Source organism: Lygodium microphyllum, chromosome 25 (genome assembly GCF_053477565.2).
Source record: "Lygodium microphyllum isolate KBCC chromosome 25, Lygodium_microphyllum_v1.1.10, whole genome shotgun sequence".
Lineage (NCBI taxonomy): Eukaryota > Viridiplantae > Streptophyta > Polypodiopsida > Schizaeales > Lygodiaceae > Lygodium > Lygodium microphyllum.
Window position 1 is genome coordinate 75,820,670 of NC_141159.1, and position 22,479 is coordinate 75,843,148.

At 38.5% G+C, this 22,479-nt stretch overlaps 1 protein-coding gene across 1 annotated transcript; it reads left to right on the top strand.

Moving 5' to 3' along the window:
- The first annotated feature begins 836 nt into the window (after positions 1–836).
- On the top strand, positions 837–21,267 carry LOC148014403 (uncharacterized). Its single transcript, XM_087666547.1, has 4 exons — positions 837–848; positions 5,965–6,120; positions 13,499–13,639; positions 21,208–21,267. Exons 1-4 carry the CDS (start codon positions 837–839, stop codon positions 21,265–21,267), a joined length of 369 nt encoding a protein of 122 aa, XP_087522673.1.
- Positions 21,268–22,479: the final 1,212 nt, after the last annotated feature.

The window sequence follows — 22,479 nt, forward strand, 5'->3', positions numbered from 1 at the left end:
TCCATAATAGGTAGAGGAAGTAATAGCCAAGAAGAGAGGTGAGGATAGATCTAGCAAAGGAAAGGAGAAGACATTGCAAATATGTGCATCTATTATGGTGGCTAGGATACTAGAGCTGTGGGCTACATGGACTCTAATTATGCATGACATGTAGATAGTAGAAAGTCCAAACTTTGGCTATGTCTTCATCTTTATTAGAGATATTATTTCTTCGATGTCCAAGGTGCAAAAACACATGGCCTTCTTTGGACTGATTGTATTGCAACCATTGAAGTTGTAAGGATGCCCTATGGCTAGTTAGACCATATGGTGGTAGACCTTGGTATGACTACTATGACTTCTATATTGCATTAGGACTCTATGAGTGCCATCTAGCTAGCACATAATCCGATCTTTAGTGTGAAGACTAAGCACATTGAGGTGTTATCACTTCATCAAAGAGGTGACTAAGGACAAGCAGATAGATTTTTTAAAGATCCTAATTAACAAGATTCTTGTAAATATTCTCACATAAAGTCTCCTAGTGAAACAGTATGCCTTCCTTATTAAGAATATGATAGCCGTAGGATGAGATTACATCTATTCCTCATCCTATTGTACTTCTATGTATACTTTGTACTTTGTCACTTTTTTCTTGCTTTCTTTATACTTAGATACATTCATCCTTAAGTGGAAGGTTATTGGGGATGAAAGGATAATTGTATCTAATAGTCTACATTCACTTGTACTTACCATTCACACACTTGTACACTGCAGGTGGCGGTGACCCATTATAGATACTTTATTTTTTATTCTTAATATGACAATAGAATAAGGGAAGGTAGGTCACACAAGGCATGTCCCACATTGTGACTAATGGAGTTTCCACACACCATCTTTCTTTTTCTTGTTTGAATCTCCATAGCTCTTGCTCCCCTCTTGCTTCTTCTCATGATTCCACTTCCACTTCACCTTTCACTTTCCAAAGGCACCTTGGCCAATGAGCCTACCTAATTTTATGGCATCAAAATAAATGCAATTTTTGGTATGCATTGGTGATGCCTCAATGTGCAAAATATGGTTCCTACCCTCGATGGATTATCCTGCTACCTTGTGTCAGGGGAATTAAGGATTACAACTAAGGTCATCTTTAGGCACTATGGCATAGAGGTTGCACTAGATAAGTCATTTTTCCTCTTCAAACATGCAATCTCCTCTCTCCATTTGTGCTCCATCAGGCTAACGGCTCCTTTGATGTAGACATTGGTGCTAACTCCCTAAGGTCTTCTAGTGCCTTCAATGGATTTCCAACAAGTGTGTCACAAAGATATAGAATCTTCTCAAAGTCATAGAATGCATTGGAAATTAAGTGCAAGAACACTTGCTATTATAGAATGGTGTGCATGGCTACACATACGCGATTGCAAAACAATGATAATATTCTTGCTATTTATGAGTGATGTTTTCTCCTTTGTGCTAGGGGTGATAGCTTCTATTAAGCATATATGGAGTAGTGTAGCAGTATTAAGAGCCAATATTGAGAGCCACCATATAAGTATGGTGGCTAAACCTTAACCTAGCAATAATAAATCAAGTTATATCACTTGCATATAAACTTGTGGTGAAGGCTTAAAACCTAAACCTACAAGAATAATTTGATAAAACTCATAATCACAAACAACAAACACACATGTATGAAACTAATTTATTATAATTTGGAATAGAAATACCCAACTACATGATGTAAAGAGGTTGAAAATGTTATATATATTGCCTTAAGTCATTGCTAATTAAGTTAAAAACTATATATATAACATGGCATTAATTTTGAGTTAAACAAGCCTTGCAAGTTGTGTACATCTTTGATTTAAAAATGTAATTGGATAGCATTAAATTTGAGTTAAATTTGTGATGCACACAATCTTTCATATAAAAATTACAATTGCACGATATAACTTTTAGATTACAATGGTGTAATTAAAATGCATGATTGCATGAAAAAATAGATGTTAAAAGGGGACATACATTGCATTAGATGTTTCCTATTAAGTTAAAAAAAGAGAGAGAGAGAGAGAGAGAGAGAGAGAGAGAGAGAGAGAGAGAGAGAGAGAGAGAGAGAGAGAGAGAGAGAGAGAGAGAGAGGAGGGAGGGAGGGGAAGAAGAGAGAGACTCACATTTCTATACTTAGTTAATCTATGCAAGTACATGCTATCAGTTTTAGGCTAGATTGATGCTCATAACTTTAGATAAATTTAATTTAAAAATGAAAATTTATGACATAAATTTAAGTTAAAGTTTGTGTTGCACATTGTGATTGTGATTGGTTATCCAAGCACTACCATCACAAGATAGATGATGAGCGTACTTACAACTGCCACAAACAAACACTGACATCACTTTCGAAAGTCAATGTGTCCAGGTTGTGGAACAAGGCACAATAGGAGATCAAACACCAAATGTACTCAAAGTCCAATCAAAAGTATATTAATGAAATAAGGATAATATAAATATTAGGGAATGATATGATCACAACATAAGACTTCGGGAATAGCTAGTGATGGATCATAAGTACTAATAACTACAAGATACAAGACCATGCGAGTTCTATGCCAAATGTAATGACTGGGGATGATACAGTATAAGCTCTACTATTAGAGAGCAGTCAAGATACCAATCAAGAGAGACTAACAGAAGGGACTTGAGAGGGATATGGCAATGAAGTAAGAGAACCCTTTAATACTTGACCTCTAAGGCTGTGCATATGCTTGAGCAATAAAAACAATGATTTTCTCCCTTTCTTTATATATGATATTGCTTTCAGCAAGACTTTCTCTTCATCCATGTGCCATGCTAGGTCGTCTTTATTGCTTTTGGATTGTTGGATCCTTAATGTGCCGCTAGTGGATACTCGATTTAAAGGGTGCTCACTGTTGCCTCCTTTAACACATATAATATTTGATTTAAAAACACAACTTCATGATATTAAATTTGGTTTATATTTGTGTTGCATATAATCTTAAATTAAAAATTTGTGAAATTACATGATATAAGAGATGTTGCATATAACCTTTGATTAAGAAGAACACTTGCATAATATTAACATTTAGTTATATTGGTGTTGCATATAATCTTAAACTAAAATACACCATTATATGATATGAAAGATGTTGAAATATAATATTAGTTGCATTAAATTGTGACTCATTAAGTTAAAAAACACAAGAACATTGTTGCAAGATCTAACAAAACTATATGTAGATGAGGACATTTTCTAGTCAAATATACAACTTAAATGCCAATTGCATCAAATACTCTAAAAGAATTAGCAAATCAATACATTGTCTAGCCAAATATACAACCAAATATCTATCACTTATTTATTAATTTGTAGCCCTTCAAAACACTATCTAGCTGAATTCATGAGGAGCAAGTTCTCATCCATATCTAGGGAGAGAAAATTCAAAATGACACCTCTACGCTAAGTTTATAACATAGTGGAGGGTCAATTGTAACATATTTATCAAAAGACACTCACTTGAGTGCTTGCTGAATTCACAATTGAGTTCCTATTTTAACAAGCACCTTTTTGACCAACACATCCATCCATCATGAGATAGAGGTATCATGACATCTATATGACACATGCTAGTCCACACTTCCCTGCACAAGTGACAACACAACACACATACATGGACAAACTCAAATATAAATGTAATGTGTGACAAGAGAGAACTATCTCATGAGATATATAGCATATATCAATTAGCAAGTCTCCTACTACCACACATGTGGTGTGAATAGTACATGTATACACATAGTGAGTGATAAGAGAGGATTGCCTCAACTATATCATAACATATTTAGCATATACCAATTAGCAAGTCTTCTGCTACCATACATGTGCATGTGAAGAGTACATGTATATACCTAATGAGAAATAGGAGAGGATTTCCTCAATAGTCCTCATGACATGCATATGTCGAATGCATAGTGCATGCTAGTTGGACATTCCCTACTATCATACACATGCATGTACGCATGTACCCACACATATACTAAATTGAAAGAGAGAATTTCCTCATCCCCTACACATGCCAAATTCAAGATGCATGCCAATCTACAAGCCTCTCCTACCACTCACACTACACAACATAAGGGAGAGGGAGAGAAAAAGAGATAGAGACAAAGAGAGAGGCACACACATGCACACACATAGGTTACATAGCTTAAAAGGAAAAGAATGAGGGGCTTGATAGGCTCTATGGGCCTCCTTTTATAGCTTTTGAAACCCATTAGTCTTTTGATTAGGTCCAACATGATTTTATTTTTTCTGATTACGAAATTGAATAAGCCCGATGGACTTTTTGTTGGTTATTAGGTTACTTTTTGTTGACCTTGCTCAAGAGTGGGAAATTATCAATGTAAATATGCCAACATAGTAATCATACACCCTATTCACATAAAATTTTGAGTAATTACATAAACATTCAATCCTTGGTTGGCTACATAACATAGATAGTCAAGCTCTTAGACTAGATAAGTATAGTTCCTAGTCATGCAAGGAAATGGCTCCAAAGATAAGAATCTAAGTATCCAAACCTTTACTTGAAAACTTGGACCACTCAACAAACCTTCAAAAGGAGTTTCAAGGTCAACTTAGGTTAATATAATGGCTTTTGAGTTCTACCATTACTTGAAACTTGGCAATGTGATTTTTAATAGTCCCTACCACCCAAAAAAAAGTAAGCTCATCTATAAACATTTCTAAATAGCATATATACCTATGAGAACCCATAGGTACATGTTTATCATAACCTCATAAAATCTTGTGAGTGTGTTTTCATGGTAAAATGATCATATTTCCTAATCGTTTTAAATCATGTATCCTTTTGAAAACACATTGCTACTTCTTCAAAATAATATCATGAAATCTTGTAACATGGATTTTGTTGGTTTGCAATCATATTTCATTTGTTCAAAGTTATCAAGCTAAGGGAATAAGAACCAAAGAAGAAGCATTATTCCACTTTTGTGGGCTATAACTTTCTTCATTGAATGGTTTCCAAGGTAAACAAGGTAATAATAATATATCTAACACAAAAAAACATGTGATGCAACTACTCCACAAAATCACATGTTATTTCCCTAGTAGGTTCCCTTTATTATGCCTTTTTATAACTTGTCACAAAGCAATGTTGACTACATATATAAATGTGTTACTTTTTCCAAAGACAAGTTACCTATGCTTGTAACTTCCAAGGTGTTTCATTCTTGATTCACTTTGAAGTGCATTTTATTGTACAAAAAGAGAAAAAAGAACTTGGTCTGAGTCCAAAATTATTCTAGAAAGGAACTTTGAAACAACTTTCAAAGGTGAAATGGTGTTATTCTCTATTGACATGCATGTTGAAGAAGGACATACTCAACCTTTTGAAAGAAAAACCAAAGCTCTAAGAGATGCTTGGTCGGTTGATATCCACCATTAGAAATTTCACATTCCAAGCTTAACCATGCCTATTGAATCAATGATATTGTATTTATAGCTCTTTAAATGCTAGGTCTTAGTAATCTTGGTAGGTTATGCTTTAAGATTAAGATTGAAGATCATACCTTAAGGCTCTAAGGATTGTGATCAATTACAATTTGTGTGGTTTAGGGTACACTGGAATTTTATGTTAAGCATAACACTCAAAATATCGTATTATACATCACATCAAGCAAGGTTTATTTGAAATCTCTCTCTCTCTCTGGCTCTTTCACGCACACACGCACACACACACACACACACACACATGCACACGCACACGCACACACACACGCACACACACACACACACACACACACACACACACAACCATTTGAGAAGCACATTCAAATTTGGAAATTGGAATGTTAATAATGAACCACATTTTGATACTTGAAGATTACTAAACCACATGTTGTTTCTTTTATGTTTAGTACACATTCATAGAGATGCAGTGCAAGCTTCAACTAACCATAATCTCAAGTAAGGATTTGAAGGATGTAGGACATTTGGATAAAATGCAAACATATGCCAAAGCATGGGTGGATCCAAGTGTTAAGTACACAACACAAGTTGACATAAAAGGAGGGCCAAACCCAATTTTGAATGATACATTTGTGTTTTTACTTCTAGAGACCCTCTTTAAGTAGTTGATGTCAGAGAGAGAACTAGAGACAAAGAAAGAGGAGAGACAAGACTGCAAAAGAGAGAGAAATAATATAGGAAGAGAGAGAAAAAGAGTGACAAGGAGAGAGAAAGACACGAAAGAGAAAGAAGCCATAGAAGCTATGAGCAAGATGGGAGAGAAGGACAGTAATGGTATTAATGTATGTGTCAAAAGATATGAGAAATTACATGTCCTCTCCTTTTATACCAATGTCAATGTGACATGGCATAACATCAATATTATTTTTAGACTAAATCCTTATTCTTCCAAGGTTCTTACAATCCATCCCTCCCCAAAGGCTTTTGCCCTCAAAAACAAACTTGAAAGACTAGAAAAGGATGGATAAAACAGAGTACTACTCTATTTTTTACAGCTTTCCAAATGGGAAAATGAATGAAAAATGACCAACATATGGACTAAAATTAAAGAAAAAGTGTAGAACTCAGCTATATATATGATCTGGAATACTTCAAGAGTATATGGAGCCATAAAATCTTCAATAGATAATCTCAAAATGAAGTAGACAGTTTGCTGTGTAAACAAACCCTGCTGGGCCAAATCTGCCATAACTTCTAGTAGAAGTGTCCAAATGAGGTGTGCCATTTATCAAAATGTAGCTCTTGAAGAGTACTTTAAGCCCATGAAGATAGCTTATTTCTAAAAATTAGGCACAACAAAAACTGTTCTAAAATAGTGTGTTGTCCTGATCCTGTCTGCACCAAAACTAGCTCCATAATAAATAGGCTTCAGTCTCACTAATGTATCCCTTAAGAAAGGAAACTCATCCAATATAGAATCAGGCCGCCAAGAAGCTTCCTCAAGTGGTAAACCTCTCCATTTGATCAAATATTCCATGATAGAATGAGATCAAAGCTTCTTCTCACACTGTCCTATAACAGCCTCTGGGATGTATTGAATAAGACCTTCTTCATCAATAGGTGGCAGCTCATCAATTAAATCCATTGGATTACCATAGAAAGGATTGAGTTGACTAACATGAAAGACATTGTGAATCTTTGTGGAAGAAGGGAGCTCTAATCTGTATGTCAAGTCTCCAATGCACTTTAGGATCCAGTAGGTGTCATAAAACTTGTGAGCAAGCTTATTACTACATCCATCTTTTAATGTAGAGTACCTAGACTTGGGCACCTTCAGTAAGACTAGCTCTCCTTCTTGTAACTCTAAAGGCTGCCTTTTCTCATTAGCATACATCTTCATTTGGTCTTGAGCTTTCCTAAGATTCATCTTACATTGCTGAAGAAGGGTTTACATTCTTTCCAACTCTTCCTTCCCATGAGGGTTGATCTTTTCATTAAAGATGATTGTGGGTAAGTGCACCTTGTAGCCATATAGAACCTCAAAGGGAAAAACTCCAATACTAGCATAGGTAGAGTTATTGTAAGCAAAATCAGCCAAGTGTAACCAAGAATCCCATGAAGTTTGGACATCATAGCAAAAATGGTGAAGATAAGTCTCCAACCATTTATTAACTCTTTCTATCTATCCATCAGTTTGTGGATGATAGGCCGTAGATGGAGCCAATTTAGTTTCCATAGATGTAAATACCGCCGCCCAAAAGTTACTCATAAAATTTGAGTCTCTATCATGAATAATCACTTGCAATAATCCATGTAGTCTAAAAATCTGCTCCATAAACTGACTGGCCACTTGAGAGGTAGTAAACTGGATCTTGGTTGGAATAAAATGGGCTGCCTTGGTGAGTCTATCTACCACCACATATATACTATTCCATCCCTTCTTGGTAGTAGGCAAGCCAGTAATGAAATCCATAGTAATGTGAGTCCATTTACCTATAGGAATAGGTAATGGCTATAACAAACCTCTTGGCTTATAGGTGCTGTCCTTATTCTGCTGACAAGGCATACACTTCATGAAAAATTCCTTGACATCTTTCCACAGTCCTTTCCAATTGAAGCTTTTGTTGATCCTATCATAGGTCTTGAATTCTCCCAGATGTCTAGCTAAAGGTGAAGAATGTAGTTCCTCCATAATTTTCAATGTAAAAGAAAATGTAGAAGGAATGTCAATCTTGCCTTTTAACCAAATAAGACCATTTTTAAACTAATAATGCGAGTTTTCTTCCATAAGACCTTACTGTAATTTTTGAAAAATATGGCTGATTCTTTATCCAAAAGATAAGCCTCCTGCAGTTATTCAATCCAATCATTATGCATAGTTGAAACTTTGCAAGCCCACATACGAGAAAGAGAATCACCCACTATATTGTCTTTGCCCCTCCTCGTATGCGTGATGTCAAAAGCATAACTCTATAGTGTAGCTACCCACCGAAGCTGCTTAGGAGCAAGATTGGATTGAGTAAGGAAATACTTAAGAACTCTCTGGTCACTCTAGACTCTGAATCAGCTGCCATACAAGTAATGGTGCCATTTCTTAATTGCATGCAAGATAGCCAAAATCTCGTGGTCATAAACATTCATGGCCATTTCTTTATCTGTAAGCTTACGGCTCTCAAAGGCAATCACTCCATGCTCCTATAACAAAACAGCCCTAATGCCACGGCCACTAGCATCACACTGTATGGTAAATTCTTTGGAGAAGTTCGGGCATACTAAGATAGGAGCAAAGGTAAGGAGTTCCTTTAACTGGTTGAAGCTACTATCTACAAGAGCATTCCAAAAGAAAGCCTCCTTCTTCAACATGTCAGTCAAAGGAGTTGCAATAGCCGCATAATGCTTAATGAATTGGCGATAGAATGAAGATAAATCAAGGAATCCTCTAAGAGAGGTAGTAGTATAAGGTGTTGGTCAATCTTTTATACATTGCACCTTCTTGGGATCGTATCCCTTTTCCATTGACAATATGTCCCAAGTATTCCACTTCAGTCTGCATGAAAGAACATTTCTTCTCCTTAGCAAAAAGGTTGTGATGTCTCAATACATCAAAAACCCTCCTCATATGTACTAAATGATCTTGTAAAGTCTTATTGTAGATCAGAATGTCAACAAAGAACACCAAGACAAAATGAAAGAGGAAAGGCTGTAAAATCTTATTCATCAGGCTCTGGAAGGTAGCTGGAGCAATTGTAAGCCCAAATGGCATCACTAAGAAATGATAGAGCCCTTGATCAGTCCTGAAAGCAGTCTTGACTTCATCACCCTCTCGCATGCGAATGTGATGATACCCTAACCTCAAATCAATCTTCGTAAAGAATTGAGTCCCCTTGAACTCATTAAGAAAATCATCAATCTTGGACGTTGGATACATGTTCTTCACTGTGATCTTATTAAGATCCTTGTAGTCAATGCACATTCTGAAAGATCCATCTTTCTATTTGACTAACAGAATTGGAGATGCATAAGGTGAAGAACTTGGTTCAATGAGTCCCATCTCAAGACATTACTTGATTTGCTTGGCTACTTCCTCATGTTCACACTTACATAATCTGTAATGTGTCTTATTGATTGTCTTAGAGTTTGGCTCTAAATCAATAGGGTGATATACTGCTCTCTTGGGAGGCAATGAAGTAGGCACCTCAAAAAAATCCCCAAGAACAGTTGTCAAGGCTGGATGGTTTGTTGAATTATTGGGCTGATCTTGCATCTCTCTATTCAAATGCAAAACAAATATTTATGAACACCTCTTGTACTCCCTTTTGAGTTGTTAAATGGTAATAAGCTGAAAATTTGATCTACTAGGAATTCCCTGTAAATGGTTGAGCTGTCCATTGAGAATAAAATCCATATACAACTGTGAGAAATCCATAGTGATCTTGGTTAATGTCATCAACCAATCACAACCGAGTACAATGTCTATAGGCCCCATTTCCAAACTAATCAGGTTTACTTTTTCTTCATCGCTAAATCTTTCTACATACATGGTTAGGTTGAGAAATTGGTTACTGCACTCTTTTACACTTAGGCCTCTTTGTTCCAAACCATACCATCTCTATGCCGATTTCTCTTTTTCAAGAGGGGAGACAAACATCTCAGCCATAAGTGCCTTGAAAGCTTCCCAATTCTCTACAAGTATGTTTTCCCTTTTTATATACCTGCACTAAGTATGGGAAAATCTCTCCAAATGTAAAGAAGAAAAATGAATCTTCATGTCATCAGTTTTGGGGAATATGTCAAAGTAAGATTCCATCTTAGAGGTCCACTCCTCTAAGTCAGATGGTGAAGATGACTGACCATTAAACTTGGCTAAAATGATCTTGTCCTTCATCTCTCTTTCATGGAATGGTTGCTATCCCAAAATAGACTGATCATGAGTACCATGCATTGAACCCCGAAATTGAGATGGAAATCTCCCAATAGGTGGCTGAGAACCACTATGCAATCTTCCCATTGGTAGAGGACCCCTAGGAAGTTGAGTATTGAGTCCAAAAGCTTGAGAGTTGGCTCCATTCAATCCGCTCAAATAGTCATCATGCCTTTGTGAAGTCTCACCTACTTCATATTGGTTATTTGGAATGCCTCTTCATCCAATAATTCCATGACCATGACCATTTTGGTTAGACAGCTGAAGTGGGACTGACTGTTTGAATAGACTTTCTCCTTGGCTTCTTTAGATCCCATTTGCATCTGCATCCATTGGGAGAATTGAGGCATAATTTGAGGATTGGATTTCACCAAATTGTCAATAGAAGCCTTTGTTTGAGTCGTTGAATCTACTAACTTCTCAATGGAAGACTTCGTTTGATTAGTAGACAAAAGCATTTGCTCCATTCTTGATGGTAGAGCCTCATGACGTTCTCTATGCCTTTGTCCATGTATGCAAAAGGTATCATTGAGTATACTGATTTCCCCTTGTTTTTGAGGCTCTTTAAGGATCTCTTGAGGTACATTATCCAACACGGAATCTCTGATTTGCTGAGCATAATCATCCTGGACCTTATTTTCACCCTTATGCCATGCCATAATAGTGCAGTCCTACAGTACCCATTGTCAGAAAAATGGCTATACCTTTTGCTAGGGAACTCTGATCTCAAAAATTTTAAGCTCAAATTGAAGCCAAGAATTCCCTCTTTGAGATGAGCTATAGCACACTATAATAAATTTAGGACAGAAAGTTATGCAACTCAATCTTTGAGTCTGAATTGTCCAAGCCTACACCCTGTTTTGACTTGTAAATGCCCCATTTTGACCCTGTAAGGTAAAATACTAACCCCAAATGGGTACCAAACCTTGTAGAAGACTGAGTAGGACCTGTGGGTACCCTGTAGTACTTGCACTTGTACTTCAATAATGAAGGTTGTACCTCTAACAACCTGTAAATGCCTTGTAGTACCCTGTAAAATCCCTATTTTACCCTGTTTTGATCATAAAGATACTTGAGCCTTTGGAAACTCTTCAATCTTCAATTCTCCACTCGTTGTACCCTTGTAAGGGATAAAAAGGCATGACAGGATCCCTATACGGGCTCCAAATCATCAGGAGGTGCGCAAAGTTCCCCCGGGTCGGTTGGTTGCACCCCTTCAGGATCTTTGATAGTGAGGGAGGGTCACCTCTCTTCTGTCCCACTATCTCCCCCAACATCCACCTTTTTCCTCGGTGGGTATATCAACATGGCAATGGCATTCTAGTCTAATCAACTAGTATGAAATGCATTGCTAAAATATTCATTCAACCCCTTTCATGAGATGCAATTGAATGAAATCTGGAAAATTTGGATAAGGAAAGGGTCTTACCAATGCAATTCAGTGACTCACTGATTGCTTTAGTACTTACCCTTTTACAATATTTTAGCTTGGGCAAAAAAATTCAACCAAAAAAGTCAAGGTTATGCTTCAAACTTGGAAAATGATACCTATGATGAGGTTATGATTGAATCAATACTGAAATTCAATGGAATAGGCTGAGACTAATGGAAATAACACTAATCTCATATCTATTGATCAATTCAGAGAATTAATTGATCAATAATCTCTCATCAACAAGTGGAAAAGCATTAGCAAGTGGATTATTGAGAGATTTCAGAGATTAAGCAAGAGAAATACCTTGATTAAGCTTGAAGAGGATGATAGATGTCAGCTCCGATCCCATTGATGGAATAATTCTTCAAAATCCACCATAAATCCACCATGAAGTTTGAAATATCCACTAAATTAGTCCATATGAGCTCCAATATGCTCAAATCTATGAAGAATCAATGCCCTGGGCTTACTTGAATACTTGAATACCAAAGATTCAAGGCTCTTGAAGAAAAGCCCCAAAATAAACCTTCAATATGAGCTCCAATGTCCTCCACAGGCTGAAATCTTTGCAATTTGTTGAAGAATCCTTATTTCCTTGATCCCACAGATTGGATTGATGAAGAATCTTCAAGAAATTCTTGAGAATTGGAAGCTTGGGCTGAAGCTTTCATGGCTACTATGGACTATTCCTCTAGGGTTTACAAGAGAGCTGAAGGTCCATAATAGGAGTACAATCTTGAGAGTTTACTGAAGGATTTAACTTGATGAAGTTTGGAGTAGCCAATATTTGATGTGAATCAGTCAGGGAGAAGAGAAATGAGGCCTGATGCATCCCAAAAATTGCGCCACAATTTTTGGGACTGTTTTGACATGCCTGGGCAGCAATGGCCCTCCACAATGGTTATGGACTTGAAGTTGGAGAGCTGAAGCAACTGATTCTCAGCTTAGATGAAGTCTATGATCACTAGTTTGTGTTGTAGGAAGAGATCTTGGCTGGAAACTCCATGAAACTTGCAGGAAACTCTAAAAAAGGGGAAAGAGAACTCCCTCTTTTCAAAGTAACCACAGTTTATTCCCAAACTAAGCCCGGTTAACTCTCTTTCACCCTAATTATCTCTAGTTTTGCATGAATTTTGATGACGACTTGCTACTTTAACCATCTCCTGCCATATCTGACCTTGGAGATCTCTAGATGTAGTCTCTTACTAAATATAGATGGTCTGCAACCCTCTACTAATCATTGTCTTTACCAAGTACTTGTCTGAAATTGATTTTTGATGGAGGAAATAGGACTAAAAATAGGAGAAAAAATGGATTAAAGACCAATGCTCTGATAACACTTGTCAGAGAGAGAGAGAACTAGAGAGAGAAAGAGGAGAGAGAAGATTATAGAAGAGAGAGAAAGATTGTAGGAAGAGAGAGAAAGAGAGTGACGAGGAGAGAGAAATACTAGAATTGGAGAGAGAAAGACAAAAAAGAGAAAGAAGCCATAGAAGCTGTGAGCAAGATGGGAGAGAAGGACAATAATGGTATTAATGTGTCAAAAGATATGAAAAATTACATGTTCTCTCCTTTTATACCAATGTCAGTATGACATGGCATAACATCAATATTATTTTTACACTAAATCCTTATTCTTCCCAACTTCTTACAGTTGAATGCCCTACTCACAATTGAGATCTACACTAATAGCTTCTTAGGAATTAAAATTGTTGGCTATGTGCAAATCCCTCTCCATGACTTATATACCAATGCAATCCATTTTCCCTACAAGTTTTTCTATGCTACCCACTGTGTCAAACGTCCATTTGGCCATGCCCAAGGCTCCCTTCAAACAAGCTATAGACTAAAGTGAGCCATACAAAACTCAAACTATTGGAGATAAACTTTCTACCTTGGCCACAATAAGCCAACGTATGGATAGCAAAACCAATCATGTTATCAACTCTAAAACTCATCAATATTCTCTTTTACCCTTATGGAAAAGTAACAAGAAAACATAGTGATTATAAATATCTCATATTTTGATAATGCCACCAAAACACCTTCAAATTCCAATCCCTACTCTTCCATCAACAATTTCCTCCTATTGGACCAATATATGTCAAAGTTTCACTTTCTTTAGCTCGAACAAGTAAATTTGAGGCCCTTCTACTCTTTTAGATACTTAATTTGAACCTTCTATGCCATGCTATACTTAACTTGAACCTTTTATTCCATGTTATAACAAATGTGTGTGTGTGTGTGTGTGTGTGTGTGTGTGTGTGTGTGTGTGTGTGTGTACAAGTACATGCATGCATGAATGCACATGCATGCACTAGTGTGACACTATTATATTTTCATGTATGTGGATGTGTCCTTGTAACACTTTTCTTGCCTCTCATTCAAAGGATGTTACTCATATGGATACACTTGTACACAAGCCCTTTTGTCTGGAAGCACATGTGGCCTCTTAAATGTGTGTGTATGAGTTTAAATCTTGTGTGATTTTTTTGCTTATATCATATCGCTATCCCTTCAAAATGTAATTCTTCTTGCTACTTGAAATAGTGAGGCCCTTGATGTGAGTAGCCATACCACATTTAATCTCACATGAGTAAATTTATGAATGCCATATCGTCAAAAAATATATTGAGTACTAGATCACCAAAGTTAGTTTCATCAGTCTGTTTTGTGAATGCTTGTTGACAATTTGCATACAAGTCTTATAAGAAAATTTGGTATCCTCAATCTATTTTAAGTCCTCAATCAACAATAGATTTTTATTTCTTAATGTAAAAATATATTTCTATTACCACAAGTGAATCCTTTTTACATATGTAGATATTTTGAACATAGAATGCCCACTTCTCTATAGGCCTAATTGGCTATCATCTTTGGATATTTGAAACACTCATGACCCAAATTCCTTGAGTTCACTCATCTCCTTCTTATTCTCAAAACTATGCTTCTTTGATGGATGCCTCAAAAGGAGTTAAAAGATTTTGTTTAACTTGAGCAATGCACTTAAATCTCATGAACATGAAAACAAAGTGGTCAAGTAAACTTTCTTATAAATTCTAAAAGTAGTAAGGATTTGTTTAGCCATAATTTTCTTGTTTGAAACAATATATTAAGTCCTTGAGTAAGCAAATACAACTAATTTGGTGATGAAATAAAATTCATATGTTGCAAGGTTGTCTTATGATATAAGTTGTTCACAATGAATTTCTATTTATTTTATTGTCTTTCACAATTGAAGAATCAGATATACTAACATTCCTTGCATGATGAATACTAGGCCTCTTCATTGCAAATTCACAATGAAGTGGCCACAGAGTACCATTTCGCAAAGGAAGCAAAGTTGAACAGTCTTCCTTCACCACATTTGGATGTTGGGACATTATGATTCTCCCTCCTCTTTTCTCTCTCGACCTTCTTTCTCTCACCCTTTTTCTGTGATATTTACCACTTAATGTTTTCCCCTTCTATCTCTATCTCTCTCTCTCAACTATCACATCTTTTTCTTTGCTCTCTCTCTCTCTCTCTCTCTCTCTCTCTCTCTCTCTCTCTCTCTCTCTCTCTCATAACTAATTCTTGACTAGAGAGAGAGGGGGGAGATATATTCTCTCTCTATCTGTAATCATTAACTAGTTCTTGTGTGAAGAGAGAAAGAGATAGATATGTATGTACACATACACATATATAGAGAAACAACACACACACACACACACACACTCTCTCTCTCTCTTTCTCGTGCAAGATCTAGTGATTTGTGGTAGAGAGCAGATCGATCATTTGTGTGCCTATGTGTATATGCATGCGTGCATACACATGAATATGATTTGATAAGCAAGTTTCTCCTTTTTATCGAGGTGGAGTGTGAACAAAAGATGACAAATTATGGTATCCATGGATCTAAATGCCACATCATGATCTTCCTCCCATTTGTGAGACTAACCAAGTCATATTCACTATGTTCTTGTAACTTCAATCAATAGTAGGCTAGACTCAAGCTATATGTACCCCTATTGCACTCTATATCTATCAGACAACTTGATAAATAAAAGTTGGATGAAACATATTGTCTTGCCTATCATGCATGCTCCATCATGTACATTTCTTGCTCTGCTACTCACTCACTACACCACTCTATGCTCGTCTGTGTGTGTATGTGAGCATGCTCCATCATGTACATTTTTTGCTCTACTACTCTCTCACTACACCACTCTATGCTCCTCTGTGTGTGTGTGTGTGTGTGACCATGCTCAAGAAAGGAAGGCAAAAGAATATAGAGACTTCCACTAGGTAGTGGAGCTAGAAGTGTGTCACCAAAAAGGATAGGTTTCAATATTTCCAAACCCATAGCAGATCAATAGTGCAACCATGTTGGCCTTCTTGCTTGATACAAGGGAGCTTCTCAAAACAATTTTGTGAGGAAAAATAAAACAAATCTAAAATATTATAATGTAAAAGGAAAGATTATGGAGATAGACTTATAGATAAATTAGTAGCGGTCCCATCCATTCATCAATAAGAAAACCAAATCTAGGTTGTACACTCTTGTTTAAAATTGCAACTCTTTTGGGGGTGGAGGGATAACTTTTCAAAGGGTGCAACTCTATTGGCCCCTTTATCCAATTATATAACCCCTTCTTGTCAAACATTACTCTTATTAGTTGTAGCAAGCCAATGATTTCCAACAAGTGACTCACATTGACATTAATGCATCAAAGCAAGAAAGTCCATGGAGCTTGATGACTTTTCTCACCACTACTTTCTCATAATTGGAATTATGTACATATGGCATATACACACAACATTTGAGTATCCTTTGGTCACAACCATTTAGGTCACTCTTGGGTCTACCTCACTAGGGAAGCACTTGTGTAATGAAAGAGACCTAGCTGTCCTAACTAAGGGAGAGAAGAGAGAGAAGGACTGCATGAGAAGAGGAAGAGGAGAGAGAAAGACAGGGAGAAGAGAGAGAGAGAGGAAAGGGAGGAAGAAGAAGAAGAGGAAGAAGAAACCATGGAAGCTTGAGAAGGTGACAAGAGAGATTCTTGATAATTTCTATTATGCCTCAAAATACCCTCTTACATCTTATATACCGTCAGTGTGACTGGTATGTTCCCATACCATGTTCCCGTGATCCCCACTCATTACAAACCATCCCGTCTCATAAAGTTTTTGTCCTAAAAAACAAGGGATGTTGTCCTGTCTCATAAGGGTGTGCTGTAGGAAATCAGCCATAACTTTGTGTGAGAAACTCCGAATAGGAAAATTGAGGTGTTGTTACGAAGCCCACGAGATGTACTTTTAGCCCATGTGGGTGAGGGGGGGCTGCAATAAGGTCAGGACCAAAACTATTGCAAAATAGAGGGTTGTCCAAGAGTTACTAGTGTGCTATCCCAGATGGTATGGTTGGAGAAAAACAACCATGACTTTCTCTAGGAAACTCCGATCAGGGGGCAACTAAGGTGTTGGCACGGAGCCCTTGAGGTGTACTTTTAGCTCATGTATGGGGAACGGGGCTGAAAATGGGTCAGGACCAAAACTAGTGCAAAACAGTTGGCTGTCTAGACGCAGACTGCAGCCCAAAACAGGTGTCATGGTTAAGTTCCAGCCAATACGGCCTCCTTGAGGTGTGGAAATTCATCCAAGATAGATGCTGGGTGCCAAGGAGCTTCCTTTGTTGGTAGGCCTTGCCATTTGATCAGGTATTCATGGATAGAATGGGTACGGAGTTTCTTTTCATGCTGCCCAATGACCGCTTCAAGAATATACTGGATAAGGCCCTCCTCATCTATGGGGGGTAGCTCCTCTACATGATCTTTGGGAGTGCCAATGAAAGGCTTCAATTGGCTCACATGGAAGACATTATGGATCTTAGTAGTGGGAGGGAGTTGGAGACGGTAAGCTGATTCCCCAACCTTCTTAATGATTGTGTAGGGCCCATAGTAACGGTGTGCCAACTTGTTGCAAGAACCATTCTTTAGTGTAGCATAACGGGACTTGGGGACCTTGAGGAGCCTCTTGAAAGTCAAGGGGTCTTCTTTTGCATCAGCATGGAGCTTCATGTGCTCTTTGAGCCCTTTTGAGGTTTGCCTTGCATTGTTGAAGTAGAGCTTGCATGCGGTCCAAATCTTCTTTTCTAAGGGGGTTGAGCTTTTCATTGAAGTTCACGGTAGGAAGGGGCACCCGATAACCATGCAATGCTTCGAAGGGAGAGACTCCAATGCTCGAATGAGTGGAGTTGTTGTAAGAAAATTCAGCCAAGTGCATCCATACATCCCAAGAATTCTGCACATCATGACAAAAATATCGCAAATAATTTTCAAGCCACTTGTTGACTCGTTCGGTCTGCCCATCCGTTTGGGGATGATAGGCTGTAGACGGAGCCAATTTTTTCCCCATGGAGCTGAAAATTATCTACCAAAATTGACTCATAAATTTGGTGTCCCGGTCATGTACTATGATATGGGTTAAGCCATGCAACTTAAAAACATGCTCCATAAACTGAGTGGCAACTTGAGATGCTGTAAACTAAGATTTTGTAGGGATGAAATGGGCTGCTTTAGTGAGTCAGTCAACTACCACATAGATGCTATCCCAACCCTTCTTGGTTGTAGGTAAAACAGTGATGAAATCCATGGTGATGTGGGTCCATTTTCCTTCGGGGATAGGTAAGGGCTGCAACAATCCACTCGATTTAAGAGTGCTATCTTTATTTTACTGACAAGGCACACATCTAGACACAAAGTCTTTAACATCCCACCATAGGCCTTTCCAAAGGAAGATTTTTGAAACACGGTCATATGTTTTGAAGACCCCTAAGTGGCCAGCAATCGGTGAAGAATGCATCTCTTCAAGGATCCTTTGGGTGAAAGGAGAGGCATGGGGAATCACAATATGGCCATGGATCCAAATGAGGCCGTTGTGGAGCTAATATTGAGAGTTGTCATCTGTGACACCTTGCTATAATTTCTAAAAAAGAGGGTTGAATTCAGCCTCAAGAAAGTATGCCTCTTGGAGCTCTTCAATCCAATCGTGGTGGAGTTCAGTGATGAATGAAACCTTGCATGCCCACATGCAGGAGAGTGCATCAACCACTACATTGTCCTTGCCACGGGTGTGGGTAATCTCAAAGTCATAGTTTTGTAGGGTAGCCACCCATCTACGTTGTTTGGGAGTGAGGTTGGGCTGAGTCAAGAAGTATTTGAGCACACGGTGGTCACTTTTCATCTTAAATCTACTGCCATACAAGTAGTGGTGCCACTTTTTAATAGCATAAATGACTACCAACATCTCCAAATCATAGACATGCAACTCTCTCTCATTATCGTCCAAATTTTCACTCTCAAATGCTATTACACCGTGTTCTTGTAGCAAGACTGCACCAATACCCCTTCCACTAGTATCACACTAGATGGTAAAATCCTTTGAAAAGTCAGGGCATATGAGGATGGGGGCTGAAGTGAGGAAGTCTTTCAACTGCTGAAAACTACAATCAGCCAAATCATCCCATAGGAAAGCCTCTTTTATCAGCCTATCGGTTAATGGTGTTGCAATTGTGGCATAATGGTGAATAAATCTCCGATAAAAAGAGGAGAGGTCAAGAAAACCACGCAAGGAGGTAGTGGTAGTGGGGGTGGGCCAATCCCAGACACATTGTACTTTCTTAGGATCAGCTTGGATGCCTTTTTCACTAACAATGTGTCCCAAGTACTCAACCTCTGTTTGCATGAAGACACACTTGCTTTCCTTGGAAAATAATCGGTGCTCTCTTAGTACATCAAAAATTTGTTTGACATGCTTCAAATGCTCATGCAGTGACTTGCTGTAAATGAGTATATCATCAAAGAATACCAACACAAACTGGAAAAGCCATAACATGGTTGCAATATTTTGTTCATTAAGCTCTTAAATGTGGCAGTTGCATTATGAGCCCAAATGGCATGGCAAGGAAATGGTACAAGCCATGGTAAGTCCGAAAAGCTGTTTTAACTTCATCACCCATCCTCATTCTGATTTGGTGGTAACCACATCGCAAATCAATATTGGTGAAGTAGCGTCCTCCCTTGAGTTCATCAAGCAAGTCATCAATTCGAGGGATGGGTGTCTATTTTTTATGGTGATCTTATTGAGATCACGGTAGTCAATGCACAACCAGAAGGATCCATCCTTTTTTTTAACCAATAGAACCGGGGAAGCATAAGGGGAAGAGCTAGGCTCTATGAATCCCATTTCAGTGAGCTCCTTCACTTGCTTAGCTACTTCCTCTCTCTCACATTTAGAGAGCCGATATGGGGGTTTATTGATGGGCTTGGCATGGCACTCCAAGTCAATCAGGTGATCCATCGATCTCTGAGGAGGGAGAGTGGTGGGGGGCTGAAATAGGTCCTCATATTCAGCCAAAAGTTCTTTTAGTGATGCATTTAGCTTCCCCAAGGTGTGCTGGTCATCATTATCCTTATGCAAATGCAAGACAAAGATTTGGGAGCATTTCTTGAATTCCTTTTTGAGTTGTCTTGCTGTTATAAGCTGAAAATCTGCAATTTCTTTGATTCCCTCCAAATATAGAAGCTACCCATGCATTACAAACTCCATATATAGCTGAAAGAAGTCCATAGAGATTTTTCCCAACTGCTGAGTCCAATCACATCCCAAAACAACATCCACGGGACCCATATCAAGGGTAATTAAGTCCACCTTTGCTGTATAATTTTTAGCCAGCATAAGAGACACTTGTGTGCATACATGGGAGCTCACTTCCTCATTTCCATTGGCCACTTCAACCCTAAGAGGTTGCTGTAATTCAGTAGGAAAACATGTCAAACGGCCAAGAGTCGATTTATTCACAAAACTGTGTGTGTTGCCACTATCTATGAGAATGTATACACTCTTGCCATCAATGTTACCATGTACTCGTAGGGAATTTGGGCTCCTAGAGCCAGTCCATGCATCCATGGAGATTGAGAAAGCTGATATAGTGGTAAATGTGGGGTGCAAAGGGTCATTGCCAAGCAAATCATTGATGGGGAAGCTGTCGAGGTCAAAAGAGAACCCGCCCAGTGAGTCATAAAACTGATCGGTGTCAAGATCCTCTTCATATTCAGCATTTTCAGTAAGAGTCATTATGGGAGAGTTGTCATGCAAGTCCTCTTCCAACTTGTCACTATCTTCTAGCACATATATGCTATTAAACTTGACAATGGCGTTCTTAAAGGGGCATTTGGATGCATGATCAGTCATGTACTTATCCCCGCATTTAAAGCACAAGCCTTTAGCCTTGTGATCCTTGACAACTTCAAGAGGAATGAATTTTTGACCGTTAGGACTGAAGCCATTCCGTGTCTTATTTTCAGCATACTTTAGGTCACTTTTGGAGGGGATGTTGTCCCAAAACTGCCATATTTCCTTTCAGCATTAAAAGTGGGGTAAGTGGGGATTTTGGGGCTGCCATTCCCTACATTGTTGGTGCAATCATTACCGGCATATGGGGGTTGCCTAATAGGGTATCTTTGTTATCCTGCAATGGGTTGCATGCCCTCATTGCGACGGTATTTCTGACCATATCCTTCAGCCAATTCTATGGCTACAAACAAGGTGGTTGGCTTTTGAGCCATTGCATCATCTGAAAGATGCCCATCTAGCCCATAAATGTATTTATGCAATTTGGCCTCATCACTAACTGTCTGAACATACATGGATAGGTTCATAAACTGGTTGGTGTACTCTCTCCCGGTGAGATTTTGCTGATCAAGCTGATACCATTGCTTAGCCAAGCGTTCTTTTTCTACTAGGAAGACAAAAACTTGGATCATATGCATCTTGAACTCTTCCCCATCACGAAACTGTTAATTTTCTCTTTGAACAAATCTCCACCATGTGTGGGCAAAACCTTCCAAATGAAGGGAGGCAAAGATAATTTTTGCCTCATTAGTATGGGGGTAAATGAGAAAATAGGCTTTCAATTTAGAGGTCCATTCCTCTAATTCAGCTGTGGATGAGGACTGCCCATTAAACTTAGTAAACACAATCTTATCACGCAGCTCATTTGGGCCTTGTTGTCCATGAATGCCATGTGCTACATGCTGCCTATACATGCCTTGCTGTCCAAACCCTGGCTGTCCAAAAATTCCATGGGGGCCATGCTGTCCATGCATTACATGAGGACCGAATTGGACATTAGGAACTTGCTGTCCAAAATGGCCATGCTACCCAAAACTGCCATGTGCATGCTGCCCATTGCCATATGCATGCTGCCCATTGCCATATTCATGCTGCCCATTGCTATGTGCATGCTGCCCATTGCCATGTGCATGCATCCCATGTACACTAGTGCAATCCATGTTGCCCAAGATTTGCATTAGGTCCTTGTTGGCCATTCCCATGAGTGTGCATATAGCTTTCGTTATGGGTGAGTTGTGGTCCCAAGGATGGACTTGAAGGATTCGTAATGGGGGAGGAAAGGAGGGGTTCATCATGTCGGGTGGAAGGCTCACCCATCTCATAAGTGCTATGGGGAATGCCGTGGGTACCACCAAGACCTTGTGGGCTACACCCGGTCTCCAAGGGGGGAGGGCGGTTAGCTTCACGGGGAGGGACATACTCCTTGGGTCAATCCGAGGGGGGTGCAATGGTGGGGATGAG

Coding starts and splice junctions, on each gene's coding strand:
- LOC148014403 (XM_087666547.1), top strand. Junction 6,121..13,498: donor CAATTTTGAATGATACATTT/GTGTTTTTACTT, acceptor AACTTCTTACAG/TTGAATGCCCTACTCACAAT. Junction 13,640..21,207: donor TTTTCTATGCTACCCACTGT/GTCAAACGTCCA, acceptor CTTTAGGTCACT/TTTGGAGGGGATGTTGTCCC.